This window comes from Lepidothrix coronata, unplaced genomic scaffold (assembly GCF_001604755.1).
Source record: "Lepidothrix coronata isolate B3197 unplaced genomic scaffold, Lepidothrix_coronata-1.0 Scaffold150, whole genome shotgun sequence".
Taxonomy (NCBI): domain Eukaryota; kingdom Metazoa; phylum Chordata; class Aves; order Passeriformes; family Pipridae; genus Lepidothrix; species Lepidothrix coronata.
The window spans coordinates 2,232,140-2,254,645 of NW_016690330.1; the positions used below are offsets into that span (position 1 = coordinate 2,232,140).

Below are 22,506 nucleotides of genomic sequence, written 5' to 3' on the forward strand. Positions count from 1 at the left end.
TATATAATTAAAATATATAATTTATAACTATATAATATAGTTATAAAATATATATTAGATATACATATACTGTATATATTATCCCTACATGTAGTTACTTTATAACTATCCATATAACTATTATATATAACTGTAACTGAATGTATAACTGCATATTGTTAGCTTCTAACTATATATATAACTATATATCTATTACTATATACAACTCTAGTTATAACTATATATATAACTATAGCTATAACCATATATAGTTAATATACATAGTTTATAACTATATATATGTAACTATACCTATATACACGTAGTGTATATCTATCTACATAACTATATTTATTATATATATAATTATAACCGTACATATAACTGTATATTGTTAGCTTATAACTATACATATTATATATATAACTATATATATTTTATAACTATATTCTTAGTATCTGTAGCCTATATCTAAGCAGTTGTACGTAGATTGTATGTAGATATGTACGTGTATAGCTGTACGTAGTTGTATGCAGTTACATGTAGATACACATATGTGCCCGCATCTCTGCACGCAGACTCCCATACAGGTGTGCACGGCTGCGCGGACACCGAGGGACCCCACGAGCAGGGCGTGATGGGCCACGACCCCCTCCCCCCGCCAAAATCCCACCGTCCCTTCCCTGCGGGCCCCTCCCCCTCCGGCTCCCCCACCAGAGGCGTGGCCATCGGGGGCGTGGCCACCCGGGAAAGGGGGCGCGGCAATCGGAGACGGGGCGTGGCCACCGCGGAAGCGCGCACGCGCGAGGCGGGGCGGGGCCGTGGAGGCGCCCAGCGCATGCGCGCGAGGGGGGGGCGGCAGCAGGGGGGGTCGCTGTGCGTGCGGCGCGTGCGCGCGGCGTCGGTGTGTATGTGAGGCTCTGACGGGTTCAAAATGGCGGCGGCGGCTCCTGTGTGAGGAGGGGGACTCGCGTCCCGGCCGGGGGGCGGCGGCGCCGGGGGGGCGCGGGGCGGGCGGGCCGGGTCGGGGCGGCGCGGCGGGGCTCCGGCACCCGGCGGCGGGGCGGGGTGCGGTGGCGGCGGCGGCGGTGGCGCCGGCGGAGGGGGGACGCGGCCCGCGGCGGCGGGAGGCGGCCGGCGGCGCTGTCAGCGCCCGCTGCCCGCGCCGGGGGCGGCGGGGCCGGGGAGGGCGACGAGCGCGGGACGCGATCGCTGCTGACCCGGGGGGTTCCCCCCTCCTCCGTGTGTTCTGTTCCCCCCCCCGTGCCGGCGGCAGAAGAGGACAAAGGCGCAGGAGAGACCTGGTGAGCACCGCGGGGGTCACCGGCCGCCTCCCGGGGCGGGCGCGGGGCGCGGGCGCGGGGCCGGGCGGGAGCGGGGGCGGGCGGGTCTCCCAGAGTCGGGCCCCCGGAGGCCGCGCCGGGAAGTTGGGGAGGGGGCGGCGGGTGCCGGCTGACAGCTCCCCGGGGACCCTCCCTGCCCCCCGCCGTCTGTCCTGCCCCGGCGGGGCCGGGCCAGGGGCACCTGGAGGGTCGGGGGTCTCCCCCGCGCCCCGCGGCGTGGCGGGCGCGCTGCACTCCCGGCTGTCCGGTTGTTTATAAACAGAGTTCCGCAAGTGCGGGGAAACTGCCTCCCTCGGCCGAGCCGGGAGTCCTGGTCCCGAGGCTCGAAGGGAGGCAGGGATGGGGAAGGTGTTGGCGGGACTGGGGATGATCTGCTGTCAAACCCGAGGATCGGAGAGGAGCAGGAGGGAGCAAGTTCTCTCTGCGTGGTGGTAGCGGTCCTATAACGTTACACGGGGTGGCAGATCCCCTTCCCCGACCCCCCTTCCCGACCCCGTTTCCCCGACCCTTTCCCCTGAAGGTCTGGCTTAGGCATAGTCCTGGGGATTAAGAGCTTCGATATACCCGGGCTTTGGTTCCTTCCTGTCCCTTAAAAACAAAAAAAAAAGAGTGTAGATGCCATCTGACGCCTCGGGAGGTTTTCCCAGGTTGTTGTGCGATGTCACCAGGTGGCACATTTGGAGATCCAAACATTTGGGTCTCCTCAAGTCAGGAGTTAGATCCCTGAGTGCTTTCTTGCTTGGGTGCTGTATGTATGTGCCTTCCCTGCTCATGGGAGATGTTCTGTGCTGGTGTAGCTTCTCCCAAATGCCACGGTAGAGGAGATCCTGAGGACAGTGGTTGTGTTGTTTGGAGGAGTTGATTCTCTAATGCGTTATTTTGGGGAAGCCAGGCTGCTCCCTGACTACCACTGAGGGTTTGACAGCACCTTCCCTGTCTCTTATCCCACTGTGGGCCAACGGAGCTGCTGTTTGGGCTGGTGGTAGAGTGGAGCAAAGGCCTTTTCCCGATGAGAGACTTGCAGGTCCTGTCACATTACAGAGCAGCTGGTGAAGTCATTTACTGGGTCGTGCCTAAATTAGAATGGGAGCCTTAAAAGTTGAGGTGGGCTCAGCCACTGTGTTCTCTTAGCGCTGCACAGGGTTGTGGGGTCAGTCCCAAAAAGAACAGGGAGGTGGGGGGTGTAGGTGTCCTGTGTCTCCATGTCCTGCTTCACTGTTTCCCTCTGGCTTCCAAGGAGGAAGAGGACGAAGACAGCAGTCCTGGCGTGTCCTTTTCGCTCTCTTCAGAGGAGTCGGAGATGGAGCCTGAGGAAGAGCGGATCCGTTACAGCCAAAGACTGGTCAGTATTGGCCCTAAACAATGCTATTCTGGTCTTGGTTCTGTTGGAACTGGAGGAGGAGAAGGCTTTTCCTGGCAGGAGGGTCGAACAACCCAAACAGGCTTATGGTGGATGGCTGCAGCCTGCCCAGAGGGGTGAGCTTGCCTGGCAGTGGCTTTGTGGGTTCTTTTGTGTCACCAAGGTTGAAGGGAATTTGGCTGCTGGGCTCTGGAAGAGGGGAGGAGGGTTGGAGGCTGAGTAAGGAGCTTTGGGATAGGGACATGAAAGAAGTGTCAGTGTAGTTTGTCACAACAGGTTTTGTCTGTGTGTCTGGAACAAGGAGATGAGTTGAAACACTGCGTGTGACTGTTCTGTGGGCCTTGGTTTGAGTGTGCTGTGAAATCTGAGAAAACTTCAGCCTGATGCTGATTTTCTTGTGCCTGTGTCTTCTCTCATTGTGTTCTTTTGGAGGGAGCTGTTCCAGCAGTCAGGTCCCAGTTAGGCCCTGTCAGGAGCTCTGGCTTGTCTGGTGTTTGTGCTGCTGTTCAGGGGGACTGCGTGAATCCCATGGTCTGGGAACTGGGCTGTGACTGGGAACAGCTTGGGAGCAGCTGCTCTGAGAGTTTGAGATGATATTCCCAGAGATCCCAGGAAAGCTGCTGTGTCTCCCACACAGTTTTGAGGCAGTTGTAAACCCCTAGGAAGGGCAAGTGGCAGCTCTGTGATGGTGTTGGTCTCTGAGTCACAGCACTACCTGTTCTCTCACCTTCAAGGTGCTGCCCATAAAGGTAAATCCTTATCCTTTAATACTCTGGACTCATTTGGTGTGAGGCCATGTGGTATTTGGCATTAAGCTTTGCCCTCAGTTCTGGGTGCTGGCCATGGAAAGGGTGGTGGAGAGCTCCCAAGTGTTTTGGTGGATGTTTTAACTTGGCAACAGCAGCAATCCCACCTCCTCCCTCATCCTGGCACACTGGTTCCCACAAGTGTGCAGGACACAACTCAAGGTGCTGGTTTGACTGGGGAACGACCCAGGACTAACCCAAAACCTCTGGATAAAGACACAACAGGTGAAGGGGGCTATCAGCCATGGATTTACTGGTTTAAAAATGCTTCTAATCTGTCAAATAAAAATCAGTGAGAGTTGATGTCCTGGTGCAGGTGGGCTGGGCTCCAGCAGAATGTGCTAAGCTGGATAAATGCCTGTACACTGATGAGCTCGGTGCTTAAGGGGTTTGGGAAGGCACACGTGCAGCAAGCAGAGCATGAGGCTCACCTGGACTTGTGTGTGTGTTCTCTGTGCTGGCCTGTGGCCCAGAGGAGGAGGCATGACCCCTGTGTGGTGGGACAGCTTTACCTCATGCCTTGCTTTTCCTGGAAACTTCCAGCTCATTCTGTGCTCTCGCTGTGTTGGTGACACTCCCTTGTTGAAGTGCCTTTAAAAGATAATTATTTTTCTTCTGTAAAGCATGATTTGAATTATCAAGGAAGGCAAAAGTGCTGGATATGACTTATTTGAATATCCTGTGTATTCCTTGGGCTTGGGAGCTGGTTTTAGTAGGCCTAAATTAAAAGTTCCAGGTAGGGAAGCAGGTAGTTGGTTAGTACAGTGTTTCTGCTGCTATCAGCTGTGTATGACTGGGGTTCAGTGTGTGTGACAGCAAAAAAAAATATATATTTAAGGAAAATAATCTAAGTAGCCAGACAGCCTGGACTAGAATAGTTTATAGTGGTGAAGGAGCTGAATTAATTGCATGTTTTGATGGCCTGAGATGGCAAAAAAAGTTTGTTTTCTGGTGTGTCAGGTAATCACAGCAACAGCATCTTTTTCCTGACTGATTTCCATCAGGAAACAGAGGAAATCTTGAATGTTTTATGTTATTTTATTTAGTTTGCAGTACTGTTGCCTTCCTCTGGCTCAACAAAAATCTGATGCATGTCTGTTTTCTGAATGAATTTGTCAATGTTAGGGAAAGATCTGGGTTTGGAGGAGAAATTCACCTCTGCTCCGGGTGTAGTCTCACTCCTACAAGAATTCTCTGCCAGTTCACACATCCCCCTGTGGCGCAATGACAGATTAGGTGGGTTGCACTGTTCTAACTTGTGCTTGCTCCCAAGTTCAGGCTCTGTATCCATGACTCCCAGGATTATAAAGGCCTGGGTGAGTTTCTCAGGATGCAGGGGTATCACTAGGAGGATGCCTTGCACACATTCAGAAAAAACTGTGGGAGAAGCTGTGTCCTGGTGAGGCTCATACAGGCGGTGGGTGATGCTGTATGAGGGTGGAGAGGACACATGGATATGGGATATCCATGTTCCTGGCCCAGAGATTCCAGGCTGAGTAGTGGAGGATGGGACTTGCAGGAGTAGTTTTCTCCTCATTCTGTATAAATGTTCTCCTCAGCTGCCTAACGAGGCAATTCTTCTGAGGTGCCAGCTTTTCAAGCTGGAGTTGTGTGTTTTGCAGGCCCTTAATGGAGGAGCTGAAATGCTCCATTGTGTCCTGTGCCTGAGTGACAGTCCAGCCCTGGCACTAACAATGCCACGGTCCCTCTCCGAGACTTGGAAGTCTTCACTGGCTGTCACTGGGTGGTTGCACCCAGCCCATGTCACACCAGGCTCCCCACGAGGAGCCTGGACTTCCCAAAGGCAAGAATAAAGAAGTTCAGTCGGCCTGGTGCTGTGTTTCCTCACAGAGTCTGCCTGTCCTTCTGCAGGGGAGTCATTGCATATTCCTGGGTGCTGGAGTGTGAGGAAATCTCCCTGCTCCAGGGCTCCCTTTGCCAGGCCTTTGCTGTGAGCTAAGAGTAGCAAGACCCTGTGAATTGCAGGCTGGGATTAGCACATCACCAGAGTGATGCCGTGGGCTTTCAGTGACAATGATCAGGGTGAGGAATGAAGGGCAGCAGGGCTGGATCACTTTGGAATGGCTTGGGAGCACAGCAGGAGAGTGCTGTTATCCAGAGAACAGATCCTGCCCATCGTGGTCTCCCCGCTGCCGTCAAGTCAGCAGTCTGTATGTCAGGGTGTGGTTCCCAGTTAGGATTGCTGGGGTGGCAGAGCTGGTTTAAGAGGTTTTCTCCCTCCCTCAGTCAGTGCCTCAGGAGCTGATGCCCCTGAGCTGAATGATGCCTCAGGGAATTAGGGATTGTGGCCCTGGATGGAAGTTGGCAGTGGGGAAGCACCTAATCCAAATTGTTGTCTGTGCTGGGGTAGTAAACTACCTGCCCCACCAGCAAACCTACCGAGGCTGGAGAAGTGTGAGATGGGGAGACAGGGTGGGGTAGGAACCTCTTAAACTGGCTTTGCTGCTGGAGAGAGCCCGAGGAGAAGCCTCACCCTCCCTTGGGGCTGTGGGTGCTCTCTGAGGGTGTTGGACTGCTGCCCCCAAATGACCATCCCTGTCTGGGTGCAGTGTCACCCTTATTTTGGTTGTGGGAGGTGGTTGTGACACCCATGAAGGGAAATGGGCTTGTGGAGGAGAAGCCCTGCCTGGTGTCAAGTGCTGTGGAGTATTTGGGAGGTGAGAGGGGAGCCAGGGAGGGAAAAGCTGTCTCTCCCATGGCTCGGGGCTGTCCGTGTCCTGCCCTAGCACTGTCCTGCCCTCTGGTCAGATCCTTACGTGAAATTTGAGAGGAGGCCTCTGCCTGTCTCTACCAGCCAAAACCTGAAGCCTCTCCTGTAAACAGCAGTTGCCAAACCTGTCCTTACATGTCGGTGTCCACACTCTCCCCTGGGAGAGAGTTCAAATGGGCTTTACAGCACGTGGAGGCATCAGCTGAGGGATGAAGCTTGGGGAGTGTGGAGGATGAGGTTTGTCCTCCCACAGCTGTGTGTGCTGTGGAGTGACTCCAGGAGTGCACTGCCTGTGCCTGAGTGATGACACTGCTGGCTCTGACGGATGCCCGGAGTCACAGCAGCTGGAATCTTGTGTTTTCCGACTTATTTGTATTGAGGGTACCAAATCCTTTCTGCTGGATGGGGTGATGTCAATGCAGGACACAAGCCATGGACCCAGGAAGGTCCATGCATGTTTGCAGGACACTCATTACAAAATTCCAGCCCTTATCCCCACAGGATAGGGATAAATGGCCTCAAAGCTGAAAGGGAGGTCAGGGGGAGCAGGCTGTGGGCTGGCAGGACAGAGCTTGTGTCAGGTAAGATGGCAAAGAGGAGGATGCAGCTTTCTGCCCTCCTTGTGTTGCTCCATCTCGAATGGCTCATGCTATCCCAACAGTGGGATGCAAGGAGCAATCCCATCAGGTTCAGCCTGACTTTTCGTTTGTCCTGTAAAGCTGCTCAGTGCCAGGTAATGATTCCTTGAGGTTGCTGGTGTTTGTCACCCCCAGATGTGTGCTTGGCAGAGGCCAGTCCTGCTGGATACTGATTTTTCCCAGGGCTGTTCCCACTGACTTGGGACTCGTGTGTGTGCTGGGGTGACCCTGCCTGTGTTGTTCCCACAGACACTGAAGCCACATGCACTGAGTGAGAATTTGGGTGGTTTTATATCACACACCTCCATTTGAAATGTGACACTGGCAATTCCTGTCAAGCTAAGCACCCTCCCACTGCCTGGAAGGGCTCAGAGTTCCTCTGCTATGTGCCCTGTGTGAAACCCAGTCTGGCCAAATGTCCCTGGTCTGCTGGACACACCTCAGTTTCCCAGTCTAGACAGGACCCATGCAAGGAGAGTAATTAATCTCTCCCACATGCCTCAAACTGGACACACTACAAATGAGTCACTGCAAATGACCCAGGTGTAATAATTGAGCTCTAAATAATTTAGGGACTGTTCAGATTTGGTCTGTGCAGGGCTTTGGTGGAAGCTAGCAGCAACTGAAGGCTATTCTTGGAAAGCTTTAGAAATCCCTCGGAGCATTTAGATCCTGCAAGATGCATGAGTGTGCTGGTCCATGGGAGAATATATCCCTGAAACCAACTGGATGTTCCATGTCAGCAGAAAGGGATGCAAGAGGTGAATATCTCTGCTGGATTCTTACTATTCCAAGCCTGGTTGTGCCTTGAGTGTGTCCTGGGAGCTGCAGTGCTGACTAAGAGCAAGGAACCTGACAGCACAGGAGCACTTCAAGTTACCTGTGAGTTACCAAACAAGTTGTATTTATGTCTCCTGTAGAAATCAGGAGGGGATTTTCACGGGGTTATCCCAGCTGGAGGTGACACCAACAAGTCAGGAGAGCAGTCCCTGCATGCCCAGCACCTTCTTAATCATGTCAGGAGCCACCCAGACAGGGATCTACAGGTCCCTGGGTGGGTTTGGGGGAGAAATGACACGTGTAGGGAAGTGGTGGTGTGCTCAGAAGGTGGAGAAACAAGGTGCTGCCCTAATCCCGTCCTCTGGAAATGTATGAGGGGAATGAGCTTGAAATGTCTGGTGCTGCTGCTGATAAAAGTGTTGCTGATTCCAGAGGAGGGAATGGTGGGTGAGCCTTTTGGGCACTGTGAGGAACTTTGGTGTTCTTCTTTCCTTTTCACAGTGGCCTGAACTCCACATGCTGCCCACCTTTGGATACCTGCAGATCTCCCTTGGCAAGGGCACTGATGATTTTTGGGGGCCAAGGAGATAAACCTGGTGACAAAGTGTGGCCTGTTAATCCATGGTGGGGGAGAGGAGATGAATCTGTTGGATGGGGATTCTGTCTGTTCTGTTTCTCTGTGTCCATGCTTGTGCATCTGTGTTACTGTAGAAACAGCACGAGCTGGATGTCCAGGGATTCTGAATCCCTGTGGAAGTTCCAGGAACTTAAACCAGAGAAGTTTTTGGGCTGAAATCTGCCCAGGGTTGCAGGGCGATGAATTTTACACTTTTTAGCCATCACTCTGTGCACTAAAGAGCTTTAGTAAAGCTGCCCCACACACCATTTTAGGTCAAGCAAGAGGCTCTGGAGTGTGAGCATCATCTGTGGTTTTTGTTGGTGCTGGTCCTCAGGGTTGGGAGTTGAGAGCAGAATCATGTCGTGTTTGAGGCAATCTTGAGAGAGTTTGGGAGAAAATATCAGTTGATAAAAGTTGTCCCAGCTCTTCCATGTACCCCTGTAATCTCAGGATTGAACTGAAGCAGCTGGAAGTGGAAAGGAGAGGGCTGGCAATGCATGCTCCTTTAAGGTCAGACTGCCTCAGTGTCTTTAATTTGCTGTGCATAAATATTTCCATGTGTCACTGAGCCCCTTTGCCCCATTTGGAGCAAGGAAAGGACAAATCCTGGGCTCCTCGTGGAGCAGAGGGGGAGGGAGAGTGTGTAGGGATGGTGTAACAGCACAGAGTATGGAGGAAATGTCCTTCCTAGTAGCTGGTTTCACACATTGTCTGTGTTCTTCCCAATGGCCCTGTGTTGTTTTCTTTCTTCCTAAGCATCCTCAGCCCTATAAACTACAATTCAAGCAGCCTGTTGCTGTTCCCTTTAAAGAACAGTGTCAGCTTAGCAGGAATTGCAGTACAAACCTCAAAGCTTCCTGTGTTTTTGTTATCCAAGTCCTCTGGTGGTCCAGCCTCGTTCAGTCGGTGTGATGGGACAGAACTGGCAACAGGTTTCTGCAGGGTTGGATTGGGACCCTGGGAAATTTGGAGGGTGAGCTTTTCCCTGATTAAAAAATCCAAGCTAATCCTCTGATCCCCCACTGTGTTGGAGACAGAGAGGTGCTCTGGCTGTCCCAGGGAGGAGTGAAGTCACTTAGGGCTGACCTGCTTCTGCAGGGTGAGCTGCACCTCTGAGTGCTCGTGGCTCTGTTTGTCCTCTGTCCTGGGTCTCTGCCTCCTTCTCTGTGCGGGCTCAGTAGTGGGAAAACAAATTAAATGTGTATAATCTTCAATCCTGCCTTTTTGGGGGAAGTTTGGTCTACTTTGTTCCATTTTGGGGAGACTGTTGCTTTACTGCACAAAACAAAAGGAATAGCAGAGCTGGTAGTGCTCATCTAACCAACTGTACAGGGCATGTGCTGGGGACTCTTGGCAGGGAGAGGGGTCCACACAAGTTTTTTTTCCTTGGATTTCTTCTGATTTGGAAGTGGTGGGATGTAATTCAAGGGGTTTTCTCAGTCTCCTTGAGAAATGAGAATGTCGAAGGGTGGCTTTTAACACTCAGAGGGTCAGTGTTCAGCCCTGGAATGGAGCATGCTGAAGGGTTTGATGGTCCTGCAGGAGCTGCTTCAACCTGTCATGGAATCCAGACAGGGTTTGTCCAGGTGTCAGGTGCTCTGGCTGGTGGTAGGTGTAGGCAGTGGGGGGCTTAGTAGTGCCATGAAAGCCAGTGGGGGCAGTGTCTGAGTGTGACATAGGCTGCAGGTGACTGGAGTGAGGAGCTGTATCCTTCCCTAAGAGCAGTGCTTCCGTTTTGGGACTGTTGCCAGACCTGCCCATCTGTGTTCTGATCTAGCATGTTCCTCTGCCTCGTGGTTTTGCTGCTCTGGCTGGTCAGTGTGTGGTTTAGCAGCAGCTGCTGGACTTCTCCTTGGCCCATCCATGCTGTCTCCCCACCTTGCTCCAATTCCCCAATTACTCCTTGTGTACGTTCAATTTTGTAACCCAGAAGTGCAAACCAAAGCGTTCTCCCTAGTCGTTCTGAATCGCTGCCAGCCCTGCTTGTGATAGGAATCTCTCCTGGAGCTGTGAAGCCTGGAAGGGCTCCAGTTCTGCGTAGATCCTGTTTACTCCCGGCCTGGTGCTTTGAGTCCGTCTTTGTCCAGGGATGTGCCACCTGGGATACACCTGTTCTGCTCTCCAGGTTTTGAGAGAGACAGGAGATGGTGAGGGGTGTTAAACCTGAGTTAAGCTTGATGGTTTGGTTCTTGGGTTCCTCTTGGGGCGATTATGGCCTGTTCTTCAGATCCTAAGTGGTGCCTCCTTCTATTTGGTGGAGCAGGGAGTCCAGGACTGCTTTATTGATCGTCTCCCAGGCACTTGCAGTTGTTTGGCTCTGCAGAGCCAAAATATTAACAGAACAACATGGATCTACCTCTGTAGGACTCTTTGTACCCCAAGAGTGACAGGAGGAAGAGGAGCTGAGGAGAAACTGAAGTGCCTGGAGGTGGGGAGGCACAGGAGGAACCTGCTGCTTCTCTGCTGTGCTTACGCTCCAGAGCTTGGAGCTCAGTTCCGGAGCTGAAGTGGGAGGTGCAGGCTTGGAGGAGAGGGATATAGAAAAAAAGAGCTCCTGTGCTTAAGATAAGCAGTGACCTGGCAGACTCCTGATTGGGTGTCGTAATCTGGGTGCCTTGCTTCTTGGTGTATCTGGAAACACTTGCAAGGGAAGATCTTCCCTGCATAGTCTGTTCTGGCTTTGGCACCTGCTCCACCCTGAGTCTGATCACAGCCTGCTTGTCCATCCTCCTGTCAGGCTGCCTTGTGCCTCTCCAGAAGAATGAAGCCCTTTCCCATGGATAAAATTGCTGGAGATTCTCAGGACAAGCTCTCAGAGGCAGAATTCTGGGTGCTGCTCTTTGCCACACTCAAAATCAAAACACTCATACACAAGTTTGGATGTTGGTGGCCTGGATTTATCTGGGCAAGAGCCACAGTTGTTTGCTGTAAAAATATGGGAGAAGTTAAATTCCTAAACTGAGGAGAGTTGAGCTTGTTGGTTTATTACCAGTTTGGTGCTTGTTATTATCAATTTGGGTGCATTTTGGGCAAAGTAAACCTATAAAGGGATGGGATGAGGAAAAGAAATGCACTGGTAAATCACACTGTTCTATACATATACTGGGAACCAGGTGGAAGTTAATACCTGGAAGGAGGGATTTTGGAAATGGGGATGAAACTTCACTGCATTCTTCATGTCATTTTTTTTCTCTAAAGGAATAAGGGAGAGTTGTGGGAGGCCTCACACCAGGAAAGCTGCTCTGGAAAGACAACAAGCATAGGGAGAGGAAAAGTGAGGGTGCTGTGGTCTCCTGAAGAGGGGGAAGGAGCTGTGACCCAGCAGGAGGAGGTTCCTGAAGTTGTTGGGAGATGAGGGAGGGGATGGCAGCAGACAGGACAGGAAGTGACTAAAATACTGTGGTGTGTGTTGGTTTCAGTCTGTAAATACAGGAGGCTCTGTCAGCGAAAGGACGGCTTGTTCTTTTTTTCAAATGTGACCTTGTACTCGTTCTTCTCTCAAAAAAAATCCACAGGAGAGAGGTTTTCTGGCTCTCTTCAGCTGATGTCAGTTCCTTTGCTGTTAGAGAGGGCTGTGCTCCATGGAAAGAAGTTTCCGAGGAAGTTTTGAAGAGTACCACTGTGGAGCTACATGAGGCACTTTCCTTGGGAGAAGGAGACTGCAGGTGAAAAGATCAGAATAGAAGGGATAGCTGTCAGCAGGATTAATATTCATGCTTCCTTTTTCCTACATTAATTGAGTGGCACCCAAGAGGACCAGAAAGGAATGGTGAAGGACAGCTGTTTTAGATGGGAATTGCTGGCTGGCTGGTCTGGGAGGATGAATAAACCTTTTCTTGACCCTGCCTGACACAGGGGGAAAGGGTTTGGACCACTTGTCAGTTCTTCCTTAGTAAAAAGAAGGGTGAAAAACTCTCAGAAGGGTGAAAAATGCCTGAATCCTAACAGAAAGCTGGAAAAAAATGGGCTATTTTAATATTGCTGCTGAACACTCATGTATGTTATGGGCCTGACTCGATCTCTTGCTTCACTGGAGCTGAACTTCACCTGGGACACTTTTACAGATGGCAGTTTTGGGGGTATCTGCTGATCTTCTTTTTGGAAGTTGTGCATCCCTGGCTGAACTGGTTGACACTGGAAGAGCTCCCAGTAGCAGAGCCACCCCCAGGAAGAAGTGGTCCTAGTCTGAGACCCCAGGGCTGGGAGTTGCTCGCGTTCTCTGGTGAGACCTGCCTGGATGGGCTTGCTCCAAGGAGCAGGAAGAAGAGTTAGGAGGGCTGTATGAATCTTCTGGGAAGGGGTACTTAACCAAGCCCCATCCCTGGCACAGGCTGTGAGACAAAGCTAGCTGGCTTTTCCCAGGAAGAGGTCAAACTCAGTGCTGCCAGAAGGATTTGCACAGCTGAGTGTGTGCAGGGGGAAGGTGAGGTTGTCATTAGCCTGCTGTGGCTTTGAGTGTCTCTTGCCCTTTGCAGGTGTCACCTGTACCAGTTATTTAACCAGGCAGCAATTCCCTGCGTGTCAGGGGAGGATCAAAACACATCAGAGAGGAAAGGGGGTCTTGGAGCATCCACTAACCACATCCATCCTCGTACAGAGACCCAGTTTGGGGAGCTGGGGGACCATGGTTTGTGTAACTGTGCTGTGAGGGAGCTGCAGACTCCAGGAGGGGAAAGCTGCAGATGCTGCCTCTCTCAAAATGCACTCTTGGAAGCACAGAAGCCTTTCCTTCCTCCTGCCTGCTCTGCAGGCCCTGAAATATTGTTTTTCCCCACCCTTCCAAGACAACAATGACATGAAAGCACTGTGGCCCCGGCTGGGTAGGATGGGATGGGAGCTGTTTGTATTGTGCTTTTGGGTCCTCAGCCACGGCTGGGATCCTGCTCTCCTACATGCTGTGCCAATTAGGAGGCCAAACTCTTCCCTGCCCACAGGAACAGGCAGAGCTGAGGGAGTTTTGTGGCTGATGCTTTGCTGATGACAAGAGCAATAGACTTTGGAATTTGCTGGGCTGGAGGAGACAATCCTTTCTTCTGTGTTTTGCATCCCTGTTTCCCCATTGCAAAGGAGTTTGAGTTCAAGGTGTTCCTGCCTGTTTTCTGGTGTGTACACTTTTGGTGTGGTTGCCTTATCATAGTGGTTTGGGTTGAAGGTTCCAACCTGTTTGTCTTGGAGGCTGTGCTGTGAAAGAGGTCTGGGAAAAGAGTCTGAATGGTTCCCGGATCCCACAGCGCAGATCCATGGGTGGATCCAGCTGGAGCGTAGTTTCATGTAATGTGAATCCACAGCAGGCTGGTCTGGTGGAGTGGCCTCCTCTGAGACACATCATATTTGTTTGGTCGTAAAACCTCCAGATTTGTTAGTGAGGGACCAGGTCATTTACTGCACGTTCACAGAAGATGGGAGTGGGATCTGTCCTCAAAGTTTGTGCTCAGGATTAGCCAAGACAAAGTGATCTCACAGTCCAGGTGCCAAACTGGAGTGACTGGGCACTAAAGCTGGAGTGGGTAGATGGGAAGGGAGCAGGAGCTCCTGTTCGTGGCATCTCCAGCATCCGCCTATGACACCAGAGGGATTGGGATCAGGCCCAGCCACATGGTCACATTGCTGTTGAATTAGCTGCTCTACACAATCCAGAGCCTGTGCTGGCTCGGTGCCACTTCCAGAAGGACAGACAATGGCTGGTCATCATGTCTGTGCCTGGAGCTGTGTTCCAGCCCAGGTTTCCTGAGACTTGCGCTCAAATGGGACTTACCTGAGTTTTAGCCCAATGTAACCTTGCTCCTAGTTAAGGTACACTTAACTAGGAGCCCTGAAATACCATGCAGATTTCCGGCCTGGGAGCCAAATATAAGTTATTGAGGGACTGATTTGGATATAGCCTCCTCTTGCCAGAATTCCGTGCCAAACCTTTTCCCCCACTCATGAGGTTTTGTACCCAGTGAAGACAAGAACTGCTTTTCCTCCTAAAAGTGAGTGTCTGGGGTAAAGCGGCAGCCTGGTCCTGCAGTGAGCCACCACCCACCTGATCCCAAAGCAGGTGAGACCGTGGACTACAGAGCCCGGAATCCTTTGCCTCATTATGCATATCCTCTAGTTAGTGACAGAGAGCTGCCTGCTGGGACCTGTAATCCTGGGTTTGCCTGGGATTGGGAAAAGGGAAAAGATAGTCCTGCTGGAAGGGGATTTACATCTGCTCTGTGCCCTCATTTTAAAGCTGAGCACCACGCTGGGTTAACGGATTCTGTGATTTCTAAGGAAAAGTGCTTTGTAAGGTGGACTCATCCTTTGATACAACACAGCCATAAAACTTCTACATCTCTAACTTCATGCTCTGATGCATATCCTTTGAAGAGGCAGTCTCAGTTTAGAAGCAGAGTGGGCATTTGGGAATTCCAGTTTTTAGTGCGCACAGCCCAGTGTGAAATTCCAAGTGTTCCCCAGGAATAGGTCAATTATGCTTATGCCACCTCCATTTGTTTGTTTTGGTTTTTTTTTAAATGCGTTTTTCTGTCTTTCTAAAAACCTGTAATTAAAGAGTTTTATCTTTGTATTATTAAAATCAAGGAAAGTAAGTATTCCCATTTTCTCTCCATCTTTAGTGGAGGGCTTAAGACAAAGGAGAGCAAACACACATCCCTTTTCCTGATTGTTTAATCCTCAGAGCATTCAAGCTCTGAGAGGGACAGACCCTTGTTTAAGGATCTTTCTGAAGTGCCCCATTCAGGAGAAGTTGTTCCTGCCTGGCAGATAAGCTGTTTGTGCCCCTGTCCTTCACGTTTTTGTCGTGCAGTCAGTGAGGTGTTAACAACGGATAAATGGCTCTGCCTTGATGGCTGGGGAACTCCTTGTGGACCCGTCAGCCTGCTTAAAATTGTCAGTTAAAATTAAATGTTACAGGGAGTGGGTGGAAAGCCCTTTTATTAATGTCCCTACATCCTCCTGCACTGGTTAAACTAACTAATTTTAAGAATTTCTTTAAGGCAGTGCATGTGTATGAGGGAGTCCTTTCTCTTTCATGGTCCGTGGCTGGTTCCAGTGGTGTTGCTGAGGCTGTGACACTGCCACAGATGTGACAGCAGCTGTGTCACCTCCTATCCCATCCTGGCTGTCTGCTGGCCCAACAGTTGGTGTGCACGCTTGATAGGGAGCATCCCTAATTGGGGGGATTAAATTAGCTTGGCTAATTCAGAGCAGGTTGCCTTTTATCTGGGGGGGATTTGGGGAGCATTCCCACGCAGGGTTCTGCCAGAGCTTGGCTGCTCCCTAGCCAGGTGGCCAACAGCTGGGGACAGTAATTATTTCCAGATCCAGCAATGCCAGAAGAGGATGTCTGTCAGGAATCCCCACACAGATGGACTTGGGAGACCCTGTAAGAAAAGGGTTCCTTCCCCTCTGCTAGTCCTCCCCACACAAACAAGGGAATAAATCACCTTTCGTGTACAGGCCTGGCCAAACATGAAAACTTGAGAATTTTGTCTCCAGTGTAAACCCTTCCTTTATCACTTGGTGTTCTGGCAGACATTTAAATTCACAAAATGTCTTTACCTCTGGTGCAGCAAAATACTGATGCACCTGTAAAAATGGGCAACTGATTCTTTTTTTCTTTGCCTCAGTTATTCTGAACTCTCTCCCCTCCTCCTATATTTCTGTGTTAGAATTCATCAGGAATGATCCTCTCTCTCCCATACAGCCCAACTTGCACAAATGTGGATGCAGGAAGAGCGTATCTGATGTTTCAGTGGTGTGTTTTGAGTCCAGGCTCCCCAGGGCCCCTGGCTGAGCTGTGCTGGGTTGGGATGAGGCTCTGGTTGTTCCTCCTGGTCCGTAACTCTTCCCTCACTCCCTGAGCTGTGTTCTCCCCTCAGCGTGGCACGATGAGGCGGCGTTACGAGGACGATGGAATCTCCGACGATGAAATTGAAGGGAAGAGGACATTTGACCTCGAGGAAAAGCTGTCCACCAACAAATTTAACTCCACCTTTGTGGTCTTCATGGAAGGCAAAGGTTTGTCTTGGGGTTGCTAATCAGTAAGCAGGGCTGGTGCCAGGGAATGTGTGTAGGGAAATGGCATGGCAGCTGCTTCATCCAGAGAGCAGGGAGCTGATCTGCAGCGTTGCAGGTTGGCTGGGACACGTGGAAGCCAGGAATGGGAGGGTTCTCCTGGGTCACCACCTGTAATTGCAGCCACATGTTGTCTATGAGATGTTTAATTCAAGGACTGTGTGGGATCTCTCCCCTTCCTTTCACCATGCACACGGCTCAGTGGGATGGCTTTTCATCACACAAGCTTGGGAGGATTTCCTGGAGGGAGGAGCGCTTCTTCAAGGCATCTCTTGCTTGGCTGTGAGCTTTCTAGGAAACTGAGGACCAAAATCCAAGCTGTTTTCCCTGTTGGAGCAAACTCCCACTTCCCTGGGGGGCCTGTCTGAGGCTTATCAGCAGCACACACCATGTTGCTCCCAGAACTGCTGCAAAGGAGTTCCAGGATCTCCAAAGGAGTGTAAAAAAGTGAGGAACAAGGTTTTCTTTAGCTGACCACAGAGATAGGAGGAGGTTCTCAAGTCTCAACTGCCCTGAACGGCCTGATCCAAGTCAGAAGTCAGTTTGCTGGGAGCAGGGTTGGACTAGAGATCTCCAGAGATGCTTTAACCTCAGTGTATCCTCTGAAGGAGCCTCCCCTAAACCTTCCCTCTTCTTGTCTCCCTGCACCAGACTTCACAGTTGAGTATATCCAGCGGGGTGGCCTGAGGGACCCTCTCATCTTCAGGAGCTCGGACGGCCTGGGGATAAAGTAAGTGTTGGGGGCACAGAGTGGTGGGTGACTCTGGCCCAATTCCTTCATCTCCCCACATTGTGTGGGATCTGATCTGGCTCTGCCAAGCTGGTATGACTGTGTCCTGTCCTTTATGTGCAGTGAGCAGAGAGAGATATCTTCCACCTCAGTTATCCCGTTCTTATTAGTCTGTTTGAACTGAAAATGAGAGTACTGAATTGGCTGTAGGTGATCAGAATTCCACCAAATGTCTGGAAAGTCCCACTGCTGCTCTGATGCAACGTCTGGCTGGGTTTCTTTCCTAGTAACATAGGCATCTATTGCCAGAGAGTCAAACAATTTGTAGTATTTCTGGCATTTTCCAGAATTCCAGCCCGCTTTATCCAACTTCTAAACTGCTCTATGTCTCTCTTGCTGCAGTACATTCATTGAGATTTACAGCTTTGAGTGTAAAGCTGGGTCAGTGTTTTTTGGGAGTTGATTAATACAATGATTAGAGGAATAAATGACCCCTCACAAACTCTCTGAGCCAGTATCAGCAGCACTGCTCTGAACCCCCCCCAGCTGGCTGTGAATGGGTGGGTGACATCTCATCCAGTGCAGGATGTTCTGTACTGGGGTGAATTAGGTAGGAAGTCGTGCCAGGCTCAGTTTTAACTGCTCGGTGATTTGGGAGGGCAGAGATTTGATACTGAGGATTAGACTGTGGCTGAAACTAGATTTCTCCTGAGCTTTTGGGTATTTCTCTGGGTCAAGAGCTGCTCGAATGGCTGCCAGGCTGTTCTGCCTGTGACAGCAGTGTTTGTACAGAGAAGTGTGCCAGTACAAACAGTTGGAGTGGTTCTGCTGTGTCAGTGGAATATACTGCATGTACTGGTCTGGCTATGCCTTTGGATTGGGATAACTCACACGAGCAGCCTTTAAAACGAGGGCTGGGATCGCTTAGCTCCTTTGCCAGAAGTCACTGTACAACGACTTGTGCTCTGGAGATGGTACATCCTATTCCCAAATCTGCTTCCTGAGCCAGAAGTTTGTCCCGCTGTTTCACCCCAGACCTGCGCCCCTACAGATCTAATGCCATGGTCTGCACACACCCCAAAGCAGCACCTTCAGGGTGCAATACCTGGGTTACAGGTGGGGAGGGTCTGCACCAGAAGCACATGATGGTTTCTGAGCAAGGTGTTTGTCCTGCAGGATGCCGGATCCGGACTTCAGCGTGAATGATGTGCGGCTGTGTGTCGGTAAGTGTCACCTCCTGCAGGTAGGGAGGAATGGGGAGACTCTTTTTGGGTTTAAGCTGAGGTCTCGTGGCTCCCCAGAGTGCAGCTAGTTGGACCTGAGCTGCCCTTACCCAGGGGATCACCTTCTTGGGTCTAATTTGACCTGAAGCAGCTTCTGTTTGATGTGGGTGTGGAAGTTCTGGGAGAGGCCAAGACATCACACTTGTGTGGGTGGCTTCTCTGAGGATCTCATCTCCTGGAGTCTTCTGAGTGGTGCATTGTGCACAGGGCGGTTGCAGTGACGTGTGTGTGTTGTGGCAGGGAGCCGACGGATGGTGGATGTCATGGATGTGAACACACAGCGGGACATCGAGATGTCCATGGCACAGTGGGCGCGATACTACGAAACGCCAGAGGAGGAGAGGGAGAAGCTTTACAATGTCATCAGCCTGGAGTTCAGCCACACCAAACTGGAGAACCTAGTGCAGAGACCTGCCACGGTGAGCATGGCTCTTCCTTCCGCAGGGATCTCCTTTCCCTGGTCCTCTTGGCACTGGAATGTGGGAGGAGAGGGGCTTCTCGGAACTTGCATGGGCTCAAGAGTGTGTGCTCTGGAAACTGCTGGAGCTGATCTCCCAGTCAGGCTGTGGTGACCATGGCCAAGTCCCTGGCATGTCACTCTGCAGAGAGATGATGGGAGTTCCTTAGCTGTCAGCAATTGGAGACGTGGAAGTGGAGCTCCAGAGGGTTGTGCAGTGTGGAAGGGAGGGTTTCTGGTGCCAAGTGCTGAAGTCTCTGAGGGCAGAGGACACCAGGATTGGAGGTGTGCTGAAAGAGGGGCAGGAAGCTGTTTTGTGGTGGGAAAACAAGTTGCTCTTACTGAAGAGTGGAAGGTGGGATGGATGGAATGGACAGACATCCTGAACTCCCTCTGCAGATGGTGGAAGGGAAGGGGCAGCTGTGTAGGGCCATTCACTTCTCCCTGTAAACTGCAGAGGGAGCCTGGACATCTCTGGCTCTCCTGAAGCTTAGGGAGTTGAATCCCACCCTAGGAGATGCTGCCCTGCATGTTTTTTATGTAAGCCTGGTGCTGGCATCAGAACATCTGATCCTAAGTTCTTTATGTGTGGGATTTACCCAGTGGCACTGGGAAGGTTGCTGGCTCTGGGATGGGAACAAAAAGGGGGTTGCCACCTGCAATTAGCAGAAGGGTTTGCTATATCCCTTTTCTCTCTGTTCACATCTCCCACCTTTCTGCCATAGGTGGATTTGATTGACTGGGTTGATAATATGTGGCCCAGACACCTGAAGGAGAGTCAGACAGAGTCTACAAATGCTATCCTGGAGATGCAGTATCCCAAGGTGCAGAAGTAAGTGACTTCCTGAGCTGTGGCAGCCAGCAAAGCATCCCTTGCAAGAGAACTGCCCAAGGGAGCAGCATATTGTACCAGGGGGAAGCAGGAGGCACAGTCTCCCTGTTTATTTTGCGGGTGACACTTGTAAGGACACTGCAGTCAGTTATTTAAGCCCGTTGGCTGTGTGGAAGGAGGGGAATCACGTGGCTTCTGGCACTGCTCTGAGCCATTGGCCTGGGTTTAGGGGGCCCATTTCCTTTGGATGTGTTATATCTGCTCCAAAACATGGATGACCACTCATTTTCAACTTACCATCACCTTTTTTTCCACCAGGTACTGTCTGATGAGTGTCAAGGGCTGCTACACAGATTTTCATGTGGACTTTGGTGGCACTTCTGTGTGGTACCACATCCACCGAGGGGGAAAGGTAGGACAGTCCCTGTTGGAACAACTACAGGTGCTTTAGGACAGTGGATGTTAGTCTGTTCTCCTGTTAATCCTTGAGGATGCAGGTCCCAGACAGCAAATTGAGGTCTTTCCACCCTAAACTTATGTTACGTGGAGGCAGACAGGTGCTGATCTCTAGTTCAGTTGTAGCTTTAATGTGGCAGAAATACTCAGGTAAATATCTCCTTGTCTTTAGCACTCTGGTGTCTTTCCTGGGCTCTACATCTTTGGACTCTGATGTAAATACTTAAAAAGCATCCCAAGCTCAAGCTACCTGTGGCACTCAGTGTGTCAAGTTGGGAAAGACCTTGCTCAGCTGCTTGACCTCTTTAGAGGGGCATCTGTTGAGGACATGTTACTGGGAATTTCTCTGAGAGAGGGGAGAGGAAGAGATTCAGATGTTTGAAAGAAGCAGGGGATAGTCAGTAACTGTTCATTATATGAGGACTTATATATGTGTGTTATCTTTATTTGCAGATCTTCTGGCTGATCCCTCCTACACCCCAGAACCTGGAGCTCTATGAAAACTGGCTTCTCTCAGGGAAGCAGGGAGACATTTTTCTTGGGGACCGAGTGTCGGAGTGCCAGCGCATCGAGCTCAAGCAGGGCTACACCTTTGTCATCCCCTCAGGTACCACAGCATGGGCAGGGGCATCCTGGCCTTGGCCAGGGTTCTGGTGAGACACTGAAACTCCTGAACATAGGCAGGATTTAGCTTCCTCATGAGTGACTGGGAGAAGGAGATGTGATGTGGCTCTGTCCTCTTGCTTCCCACCTCCCAGAACACGCCTGTCATGGCATTGTGGATTCAGCCCAAGTGACAGGAAAGCTGTGGCTGGCTCACATCACACTTGATTAACTATCAGAGGAGGCTTTCCCAGATCCTGTGGGGTTGACACCCAGAACAGTGCAGGTTGAGGACAGGCTGGCCCAAGGTTAGTCCAGGCTCCTTAGCTTCCTTGGTGTCTCATGACACCTCTGCAGAGCTGTAGCTTTCAGCAGGACCAGGAACAGAAAACAGCAGGGATTGCTCAACTTACTTGAGTCCTGTTATCACAACTGACACCTCTTTTGAACTGAGTGGCTTTGCCATAAGGAAACCCGTGCTGGAATTCCCCAAATGTTGGACTTGGCTGGATTGCTTAGCCTCGGAGATAACAGAGCTGGAACCTGAGTTACTTTGAGAGTGTTTTAATTGTTGGAACAGACTTTGGTAGACTGTTGCTGATGTTCTTAGGCCCAACACAATTAGGAAACAATATAGAACAACACCAGGATGATAAAAAAACTATGGAAGGGGGCCAAATGAGTTTGGTGTTGTATGACTTGGGGTCTACATGGTCCCACTGTAGCCCCCAGCTGCTTTTAGGCTTGGTTGATGTGACAAGGGGTCAGTAGCCAATCTTGTGCTTGCAGCTAACCTGGATACAGATGAAGGTGTAACTGTCAGGGTGGGCTTATCTGAGTGATGTGAAGGTGGTGCAGATTTGACAGCCCTGCTCGGAAGAGCAGAGTTCCTCAGAGATGGAAAAGGACTGGAAGTTGTGAGACCTTGACGTCATATTGTTGCTCAGGATTCTTCCAACTCTCCTTTCTCTCCAAGGTTGGATCCATGCTGTGTACACTCCCATGGACACGCTGGTTTTTGGGGGCAACTTCTTACACAGCTTCAACATCCCTATGCAGCTTCGGATCTACAGCATTGAAGACCGCACGCGGGTAAGGACCTGTGGGAGAGCCAGGAGCAGGAAGGGTGGGGGGAAACAGGCAGGCACATGGGTGTTCTTGCTTGTTACTTGGGGAGATGTGGGCCTGCAGTGCTCAGCTCCTGCAGAGAAGCTTCAGACACACCTGGGCTGTGTTGGACACTCAGCCAAACCTGGTGTGGCATCTGTCAGTTTCTCTGGTACTCGTGATTAGAAGGTCTGTGGGGGAAGAGCTGCAACCCTGACAAAGAAAAATGAAATATTAATGGCTTGGCAAGCGAGTAGTGCCTGGTCTGTGCCCTGTCTGGTGATAACATCCTTCTGCAAGGAGAATCCCATCAGGCTGCCAGAAGCAGGAATGATGCTGTTACACATGGACACGTGTTTCCTATCTCCAGAGGGGATCACTCTGCTTTGAGGCAGCAGTAATAGAACTGTGAGTGCAATGGTGGTGAAGGAGGCCTGAGCAGACCCTCTTGCCTTGTTTTGCAGGTCCCAAATAAGTTTCGTTACCCCTTCTATTACGAGATGTGTTGGTACGTGCTGGAGCGTTACGTGTACTGCATCACCAGCCGCTCACACCTCACCAAGGACTTCCAGAAGGAATCGCTCAGTATGGGTAAGCCCAGCCCTTATTCCTTCCTTGCCCCTGCCAGAGTGGTTCCTTACATCTTCCTGCTGGGGTACTGGCTCAGCAGTGTGGTGGGCTGGGTGTTCCTCTGAGGAAGCCAAAACCAGCCAGACTT

General features: G+C 51.0%; 1 protein-coding gene across 1 annotated transcript in view; it reads left to right on the top strand.

Annotated features, from left to right (window-relative positions):
• The first annotated feature begins 831 nt into the window (after window positions 1-831).
• The window catches only part of KDM2A (lysine demethylase 2A), a 34,975-nt gene continuing 13,300 nt past the window's right edge, over window positions 832-22,506 (top strand). Inside the window, exons 1-12 of the mRNA XM_017828590.1 lie at window positions 832-933; window positions 1,256-1,283; window positions 2,560-2,664; window positions 16,125-16,263; window positions 16,972-17,050; window positions 18,227-18,273; window positions 18,574-18,752; window positions 19,516-19,622; window positions 19,941-20,034; window positions 20,532-20,685; window positions 21,658-21,773; window positions 22,253-22,379. Of these exons, the coding sequence (XP_017684079.1) occupies window positions 914-933; window positions 1,256-1,283; window positions 2,560-2,664; window positions 16,125-16,263; window positions 16,972-17,050; window positions 18,227-18,273; window positions 18,574-18,752; window positions 19,516-19,622; window positions 19,941-20,034; window positions 20,532-20,685; window positions 21,658-21,773; window positions 22,253-22,379 (1,195 nt within the window). The 5' untranslated portion in view covers window positions 832-913. The remainder of the gene's footprint in view (window positions 934-1,255; window positions 1,284-2,559; window positions 2,665-16,124; window positions 16,264-16,971; window positions 17,051-18,226; window positions 18,274-18,573; window positions 18,753-19,515; window positions 19,623-19,940; window positions 20,035-20,531; window positions 20,686-21,657; window positions 21,774-22,252; window positions 22,380-22,506) is intronic.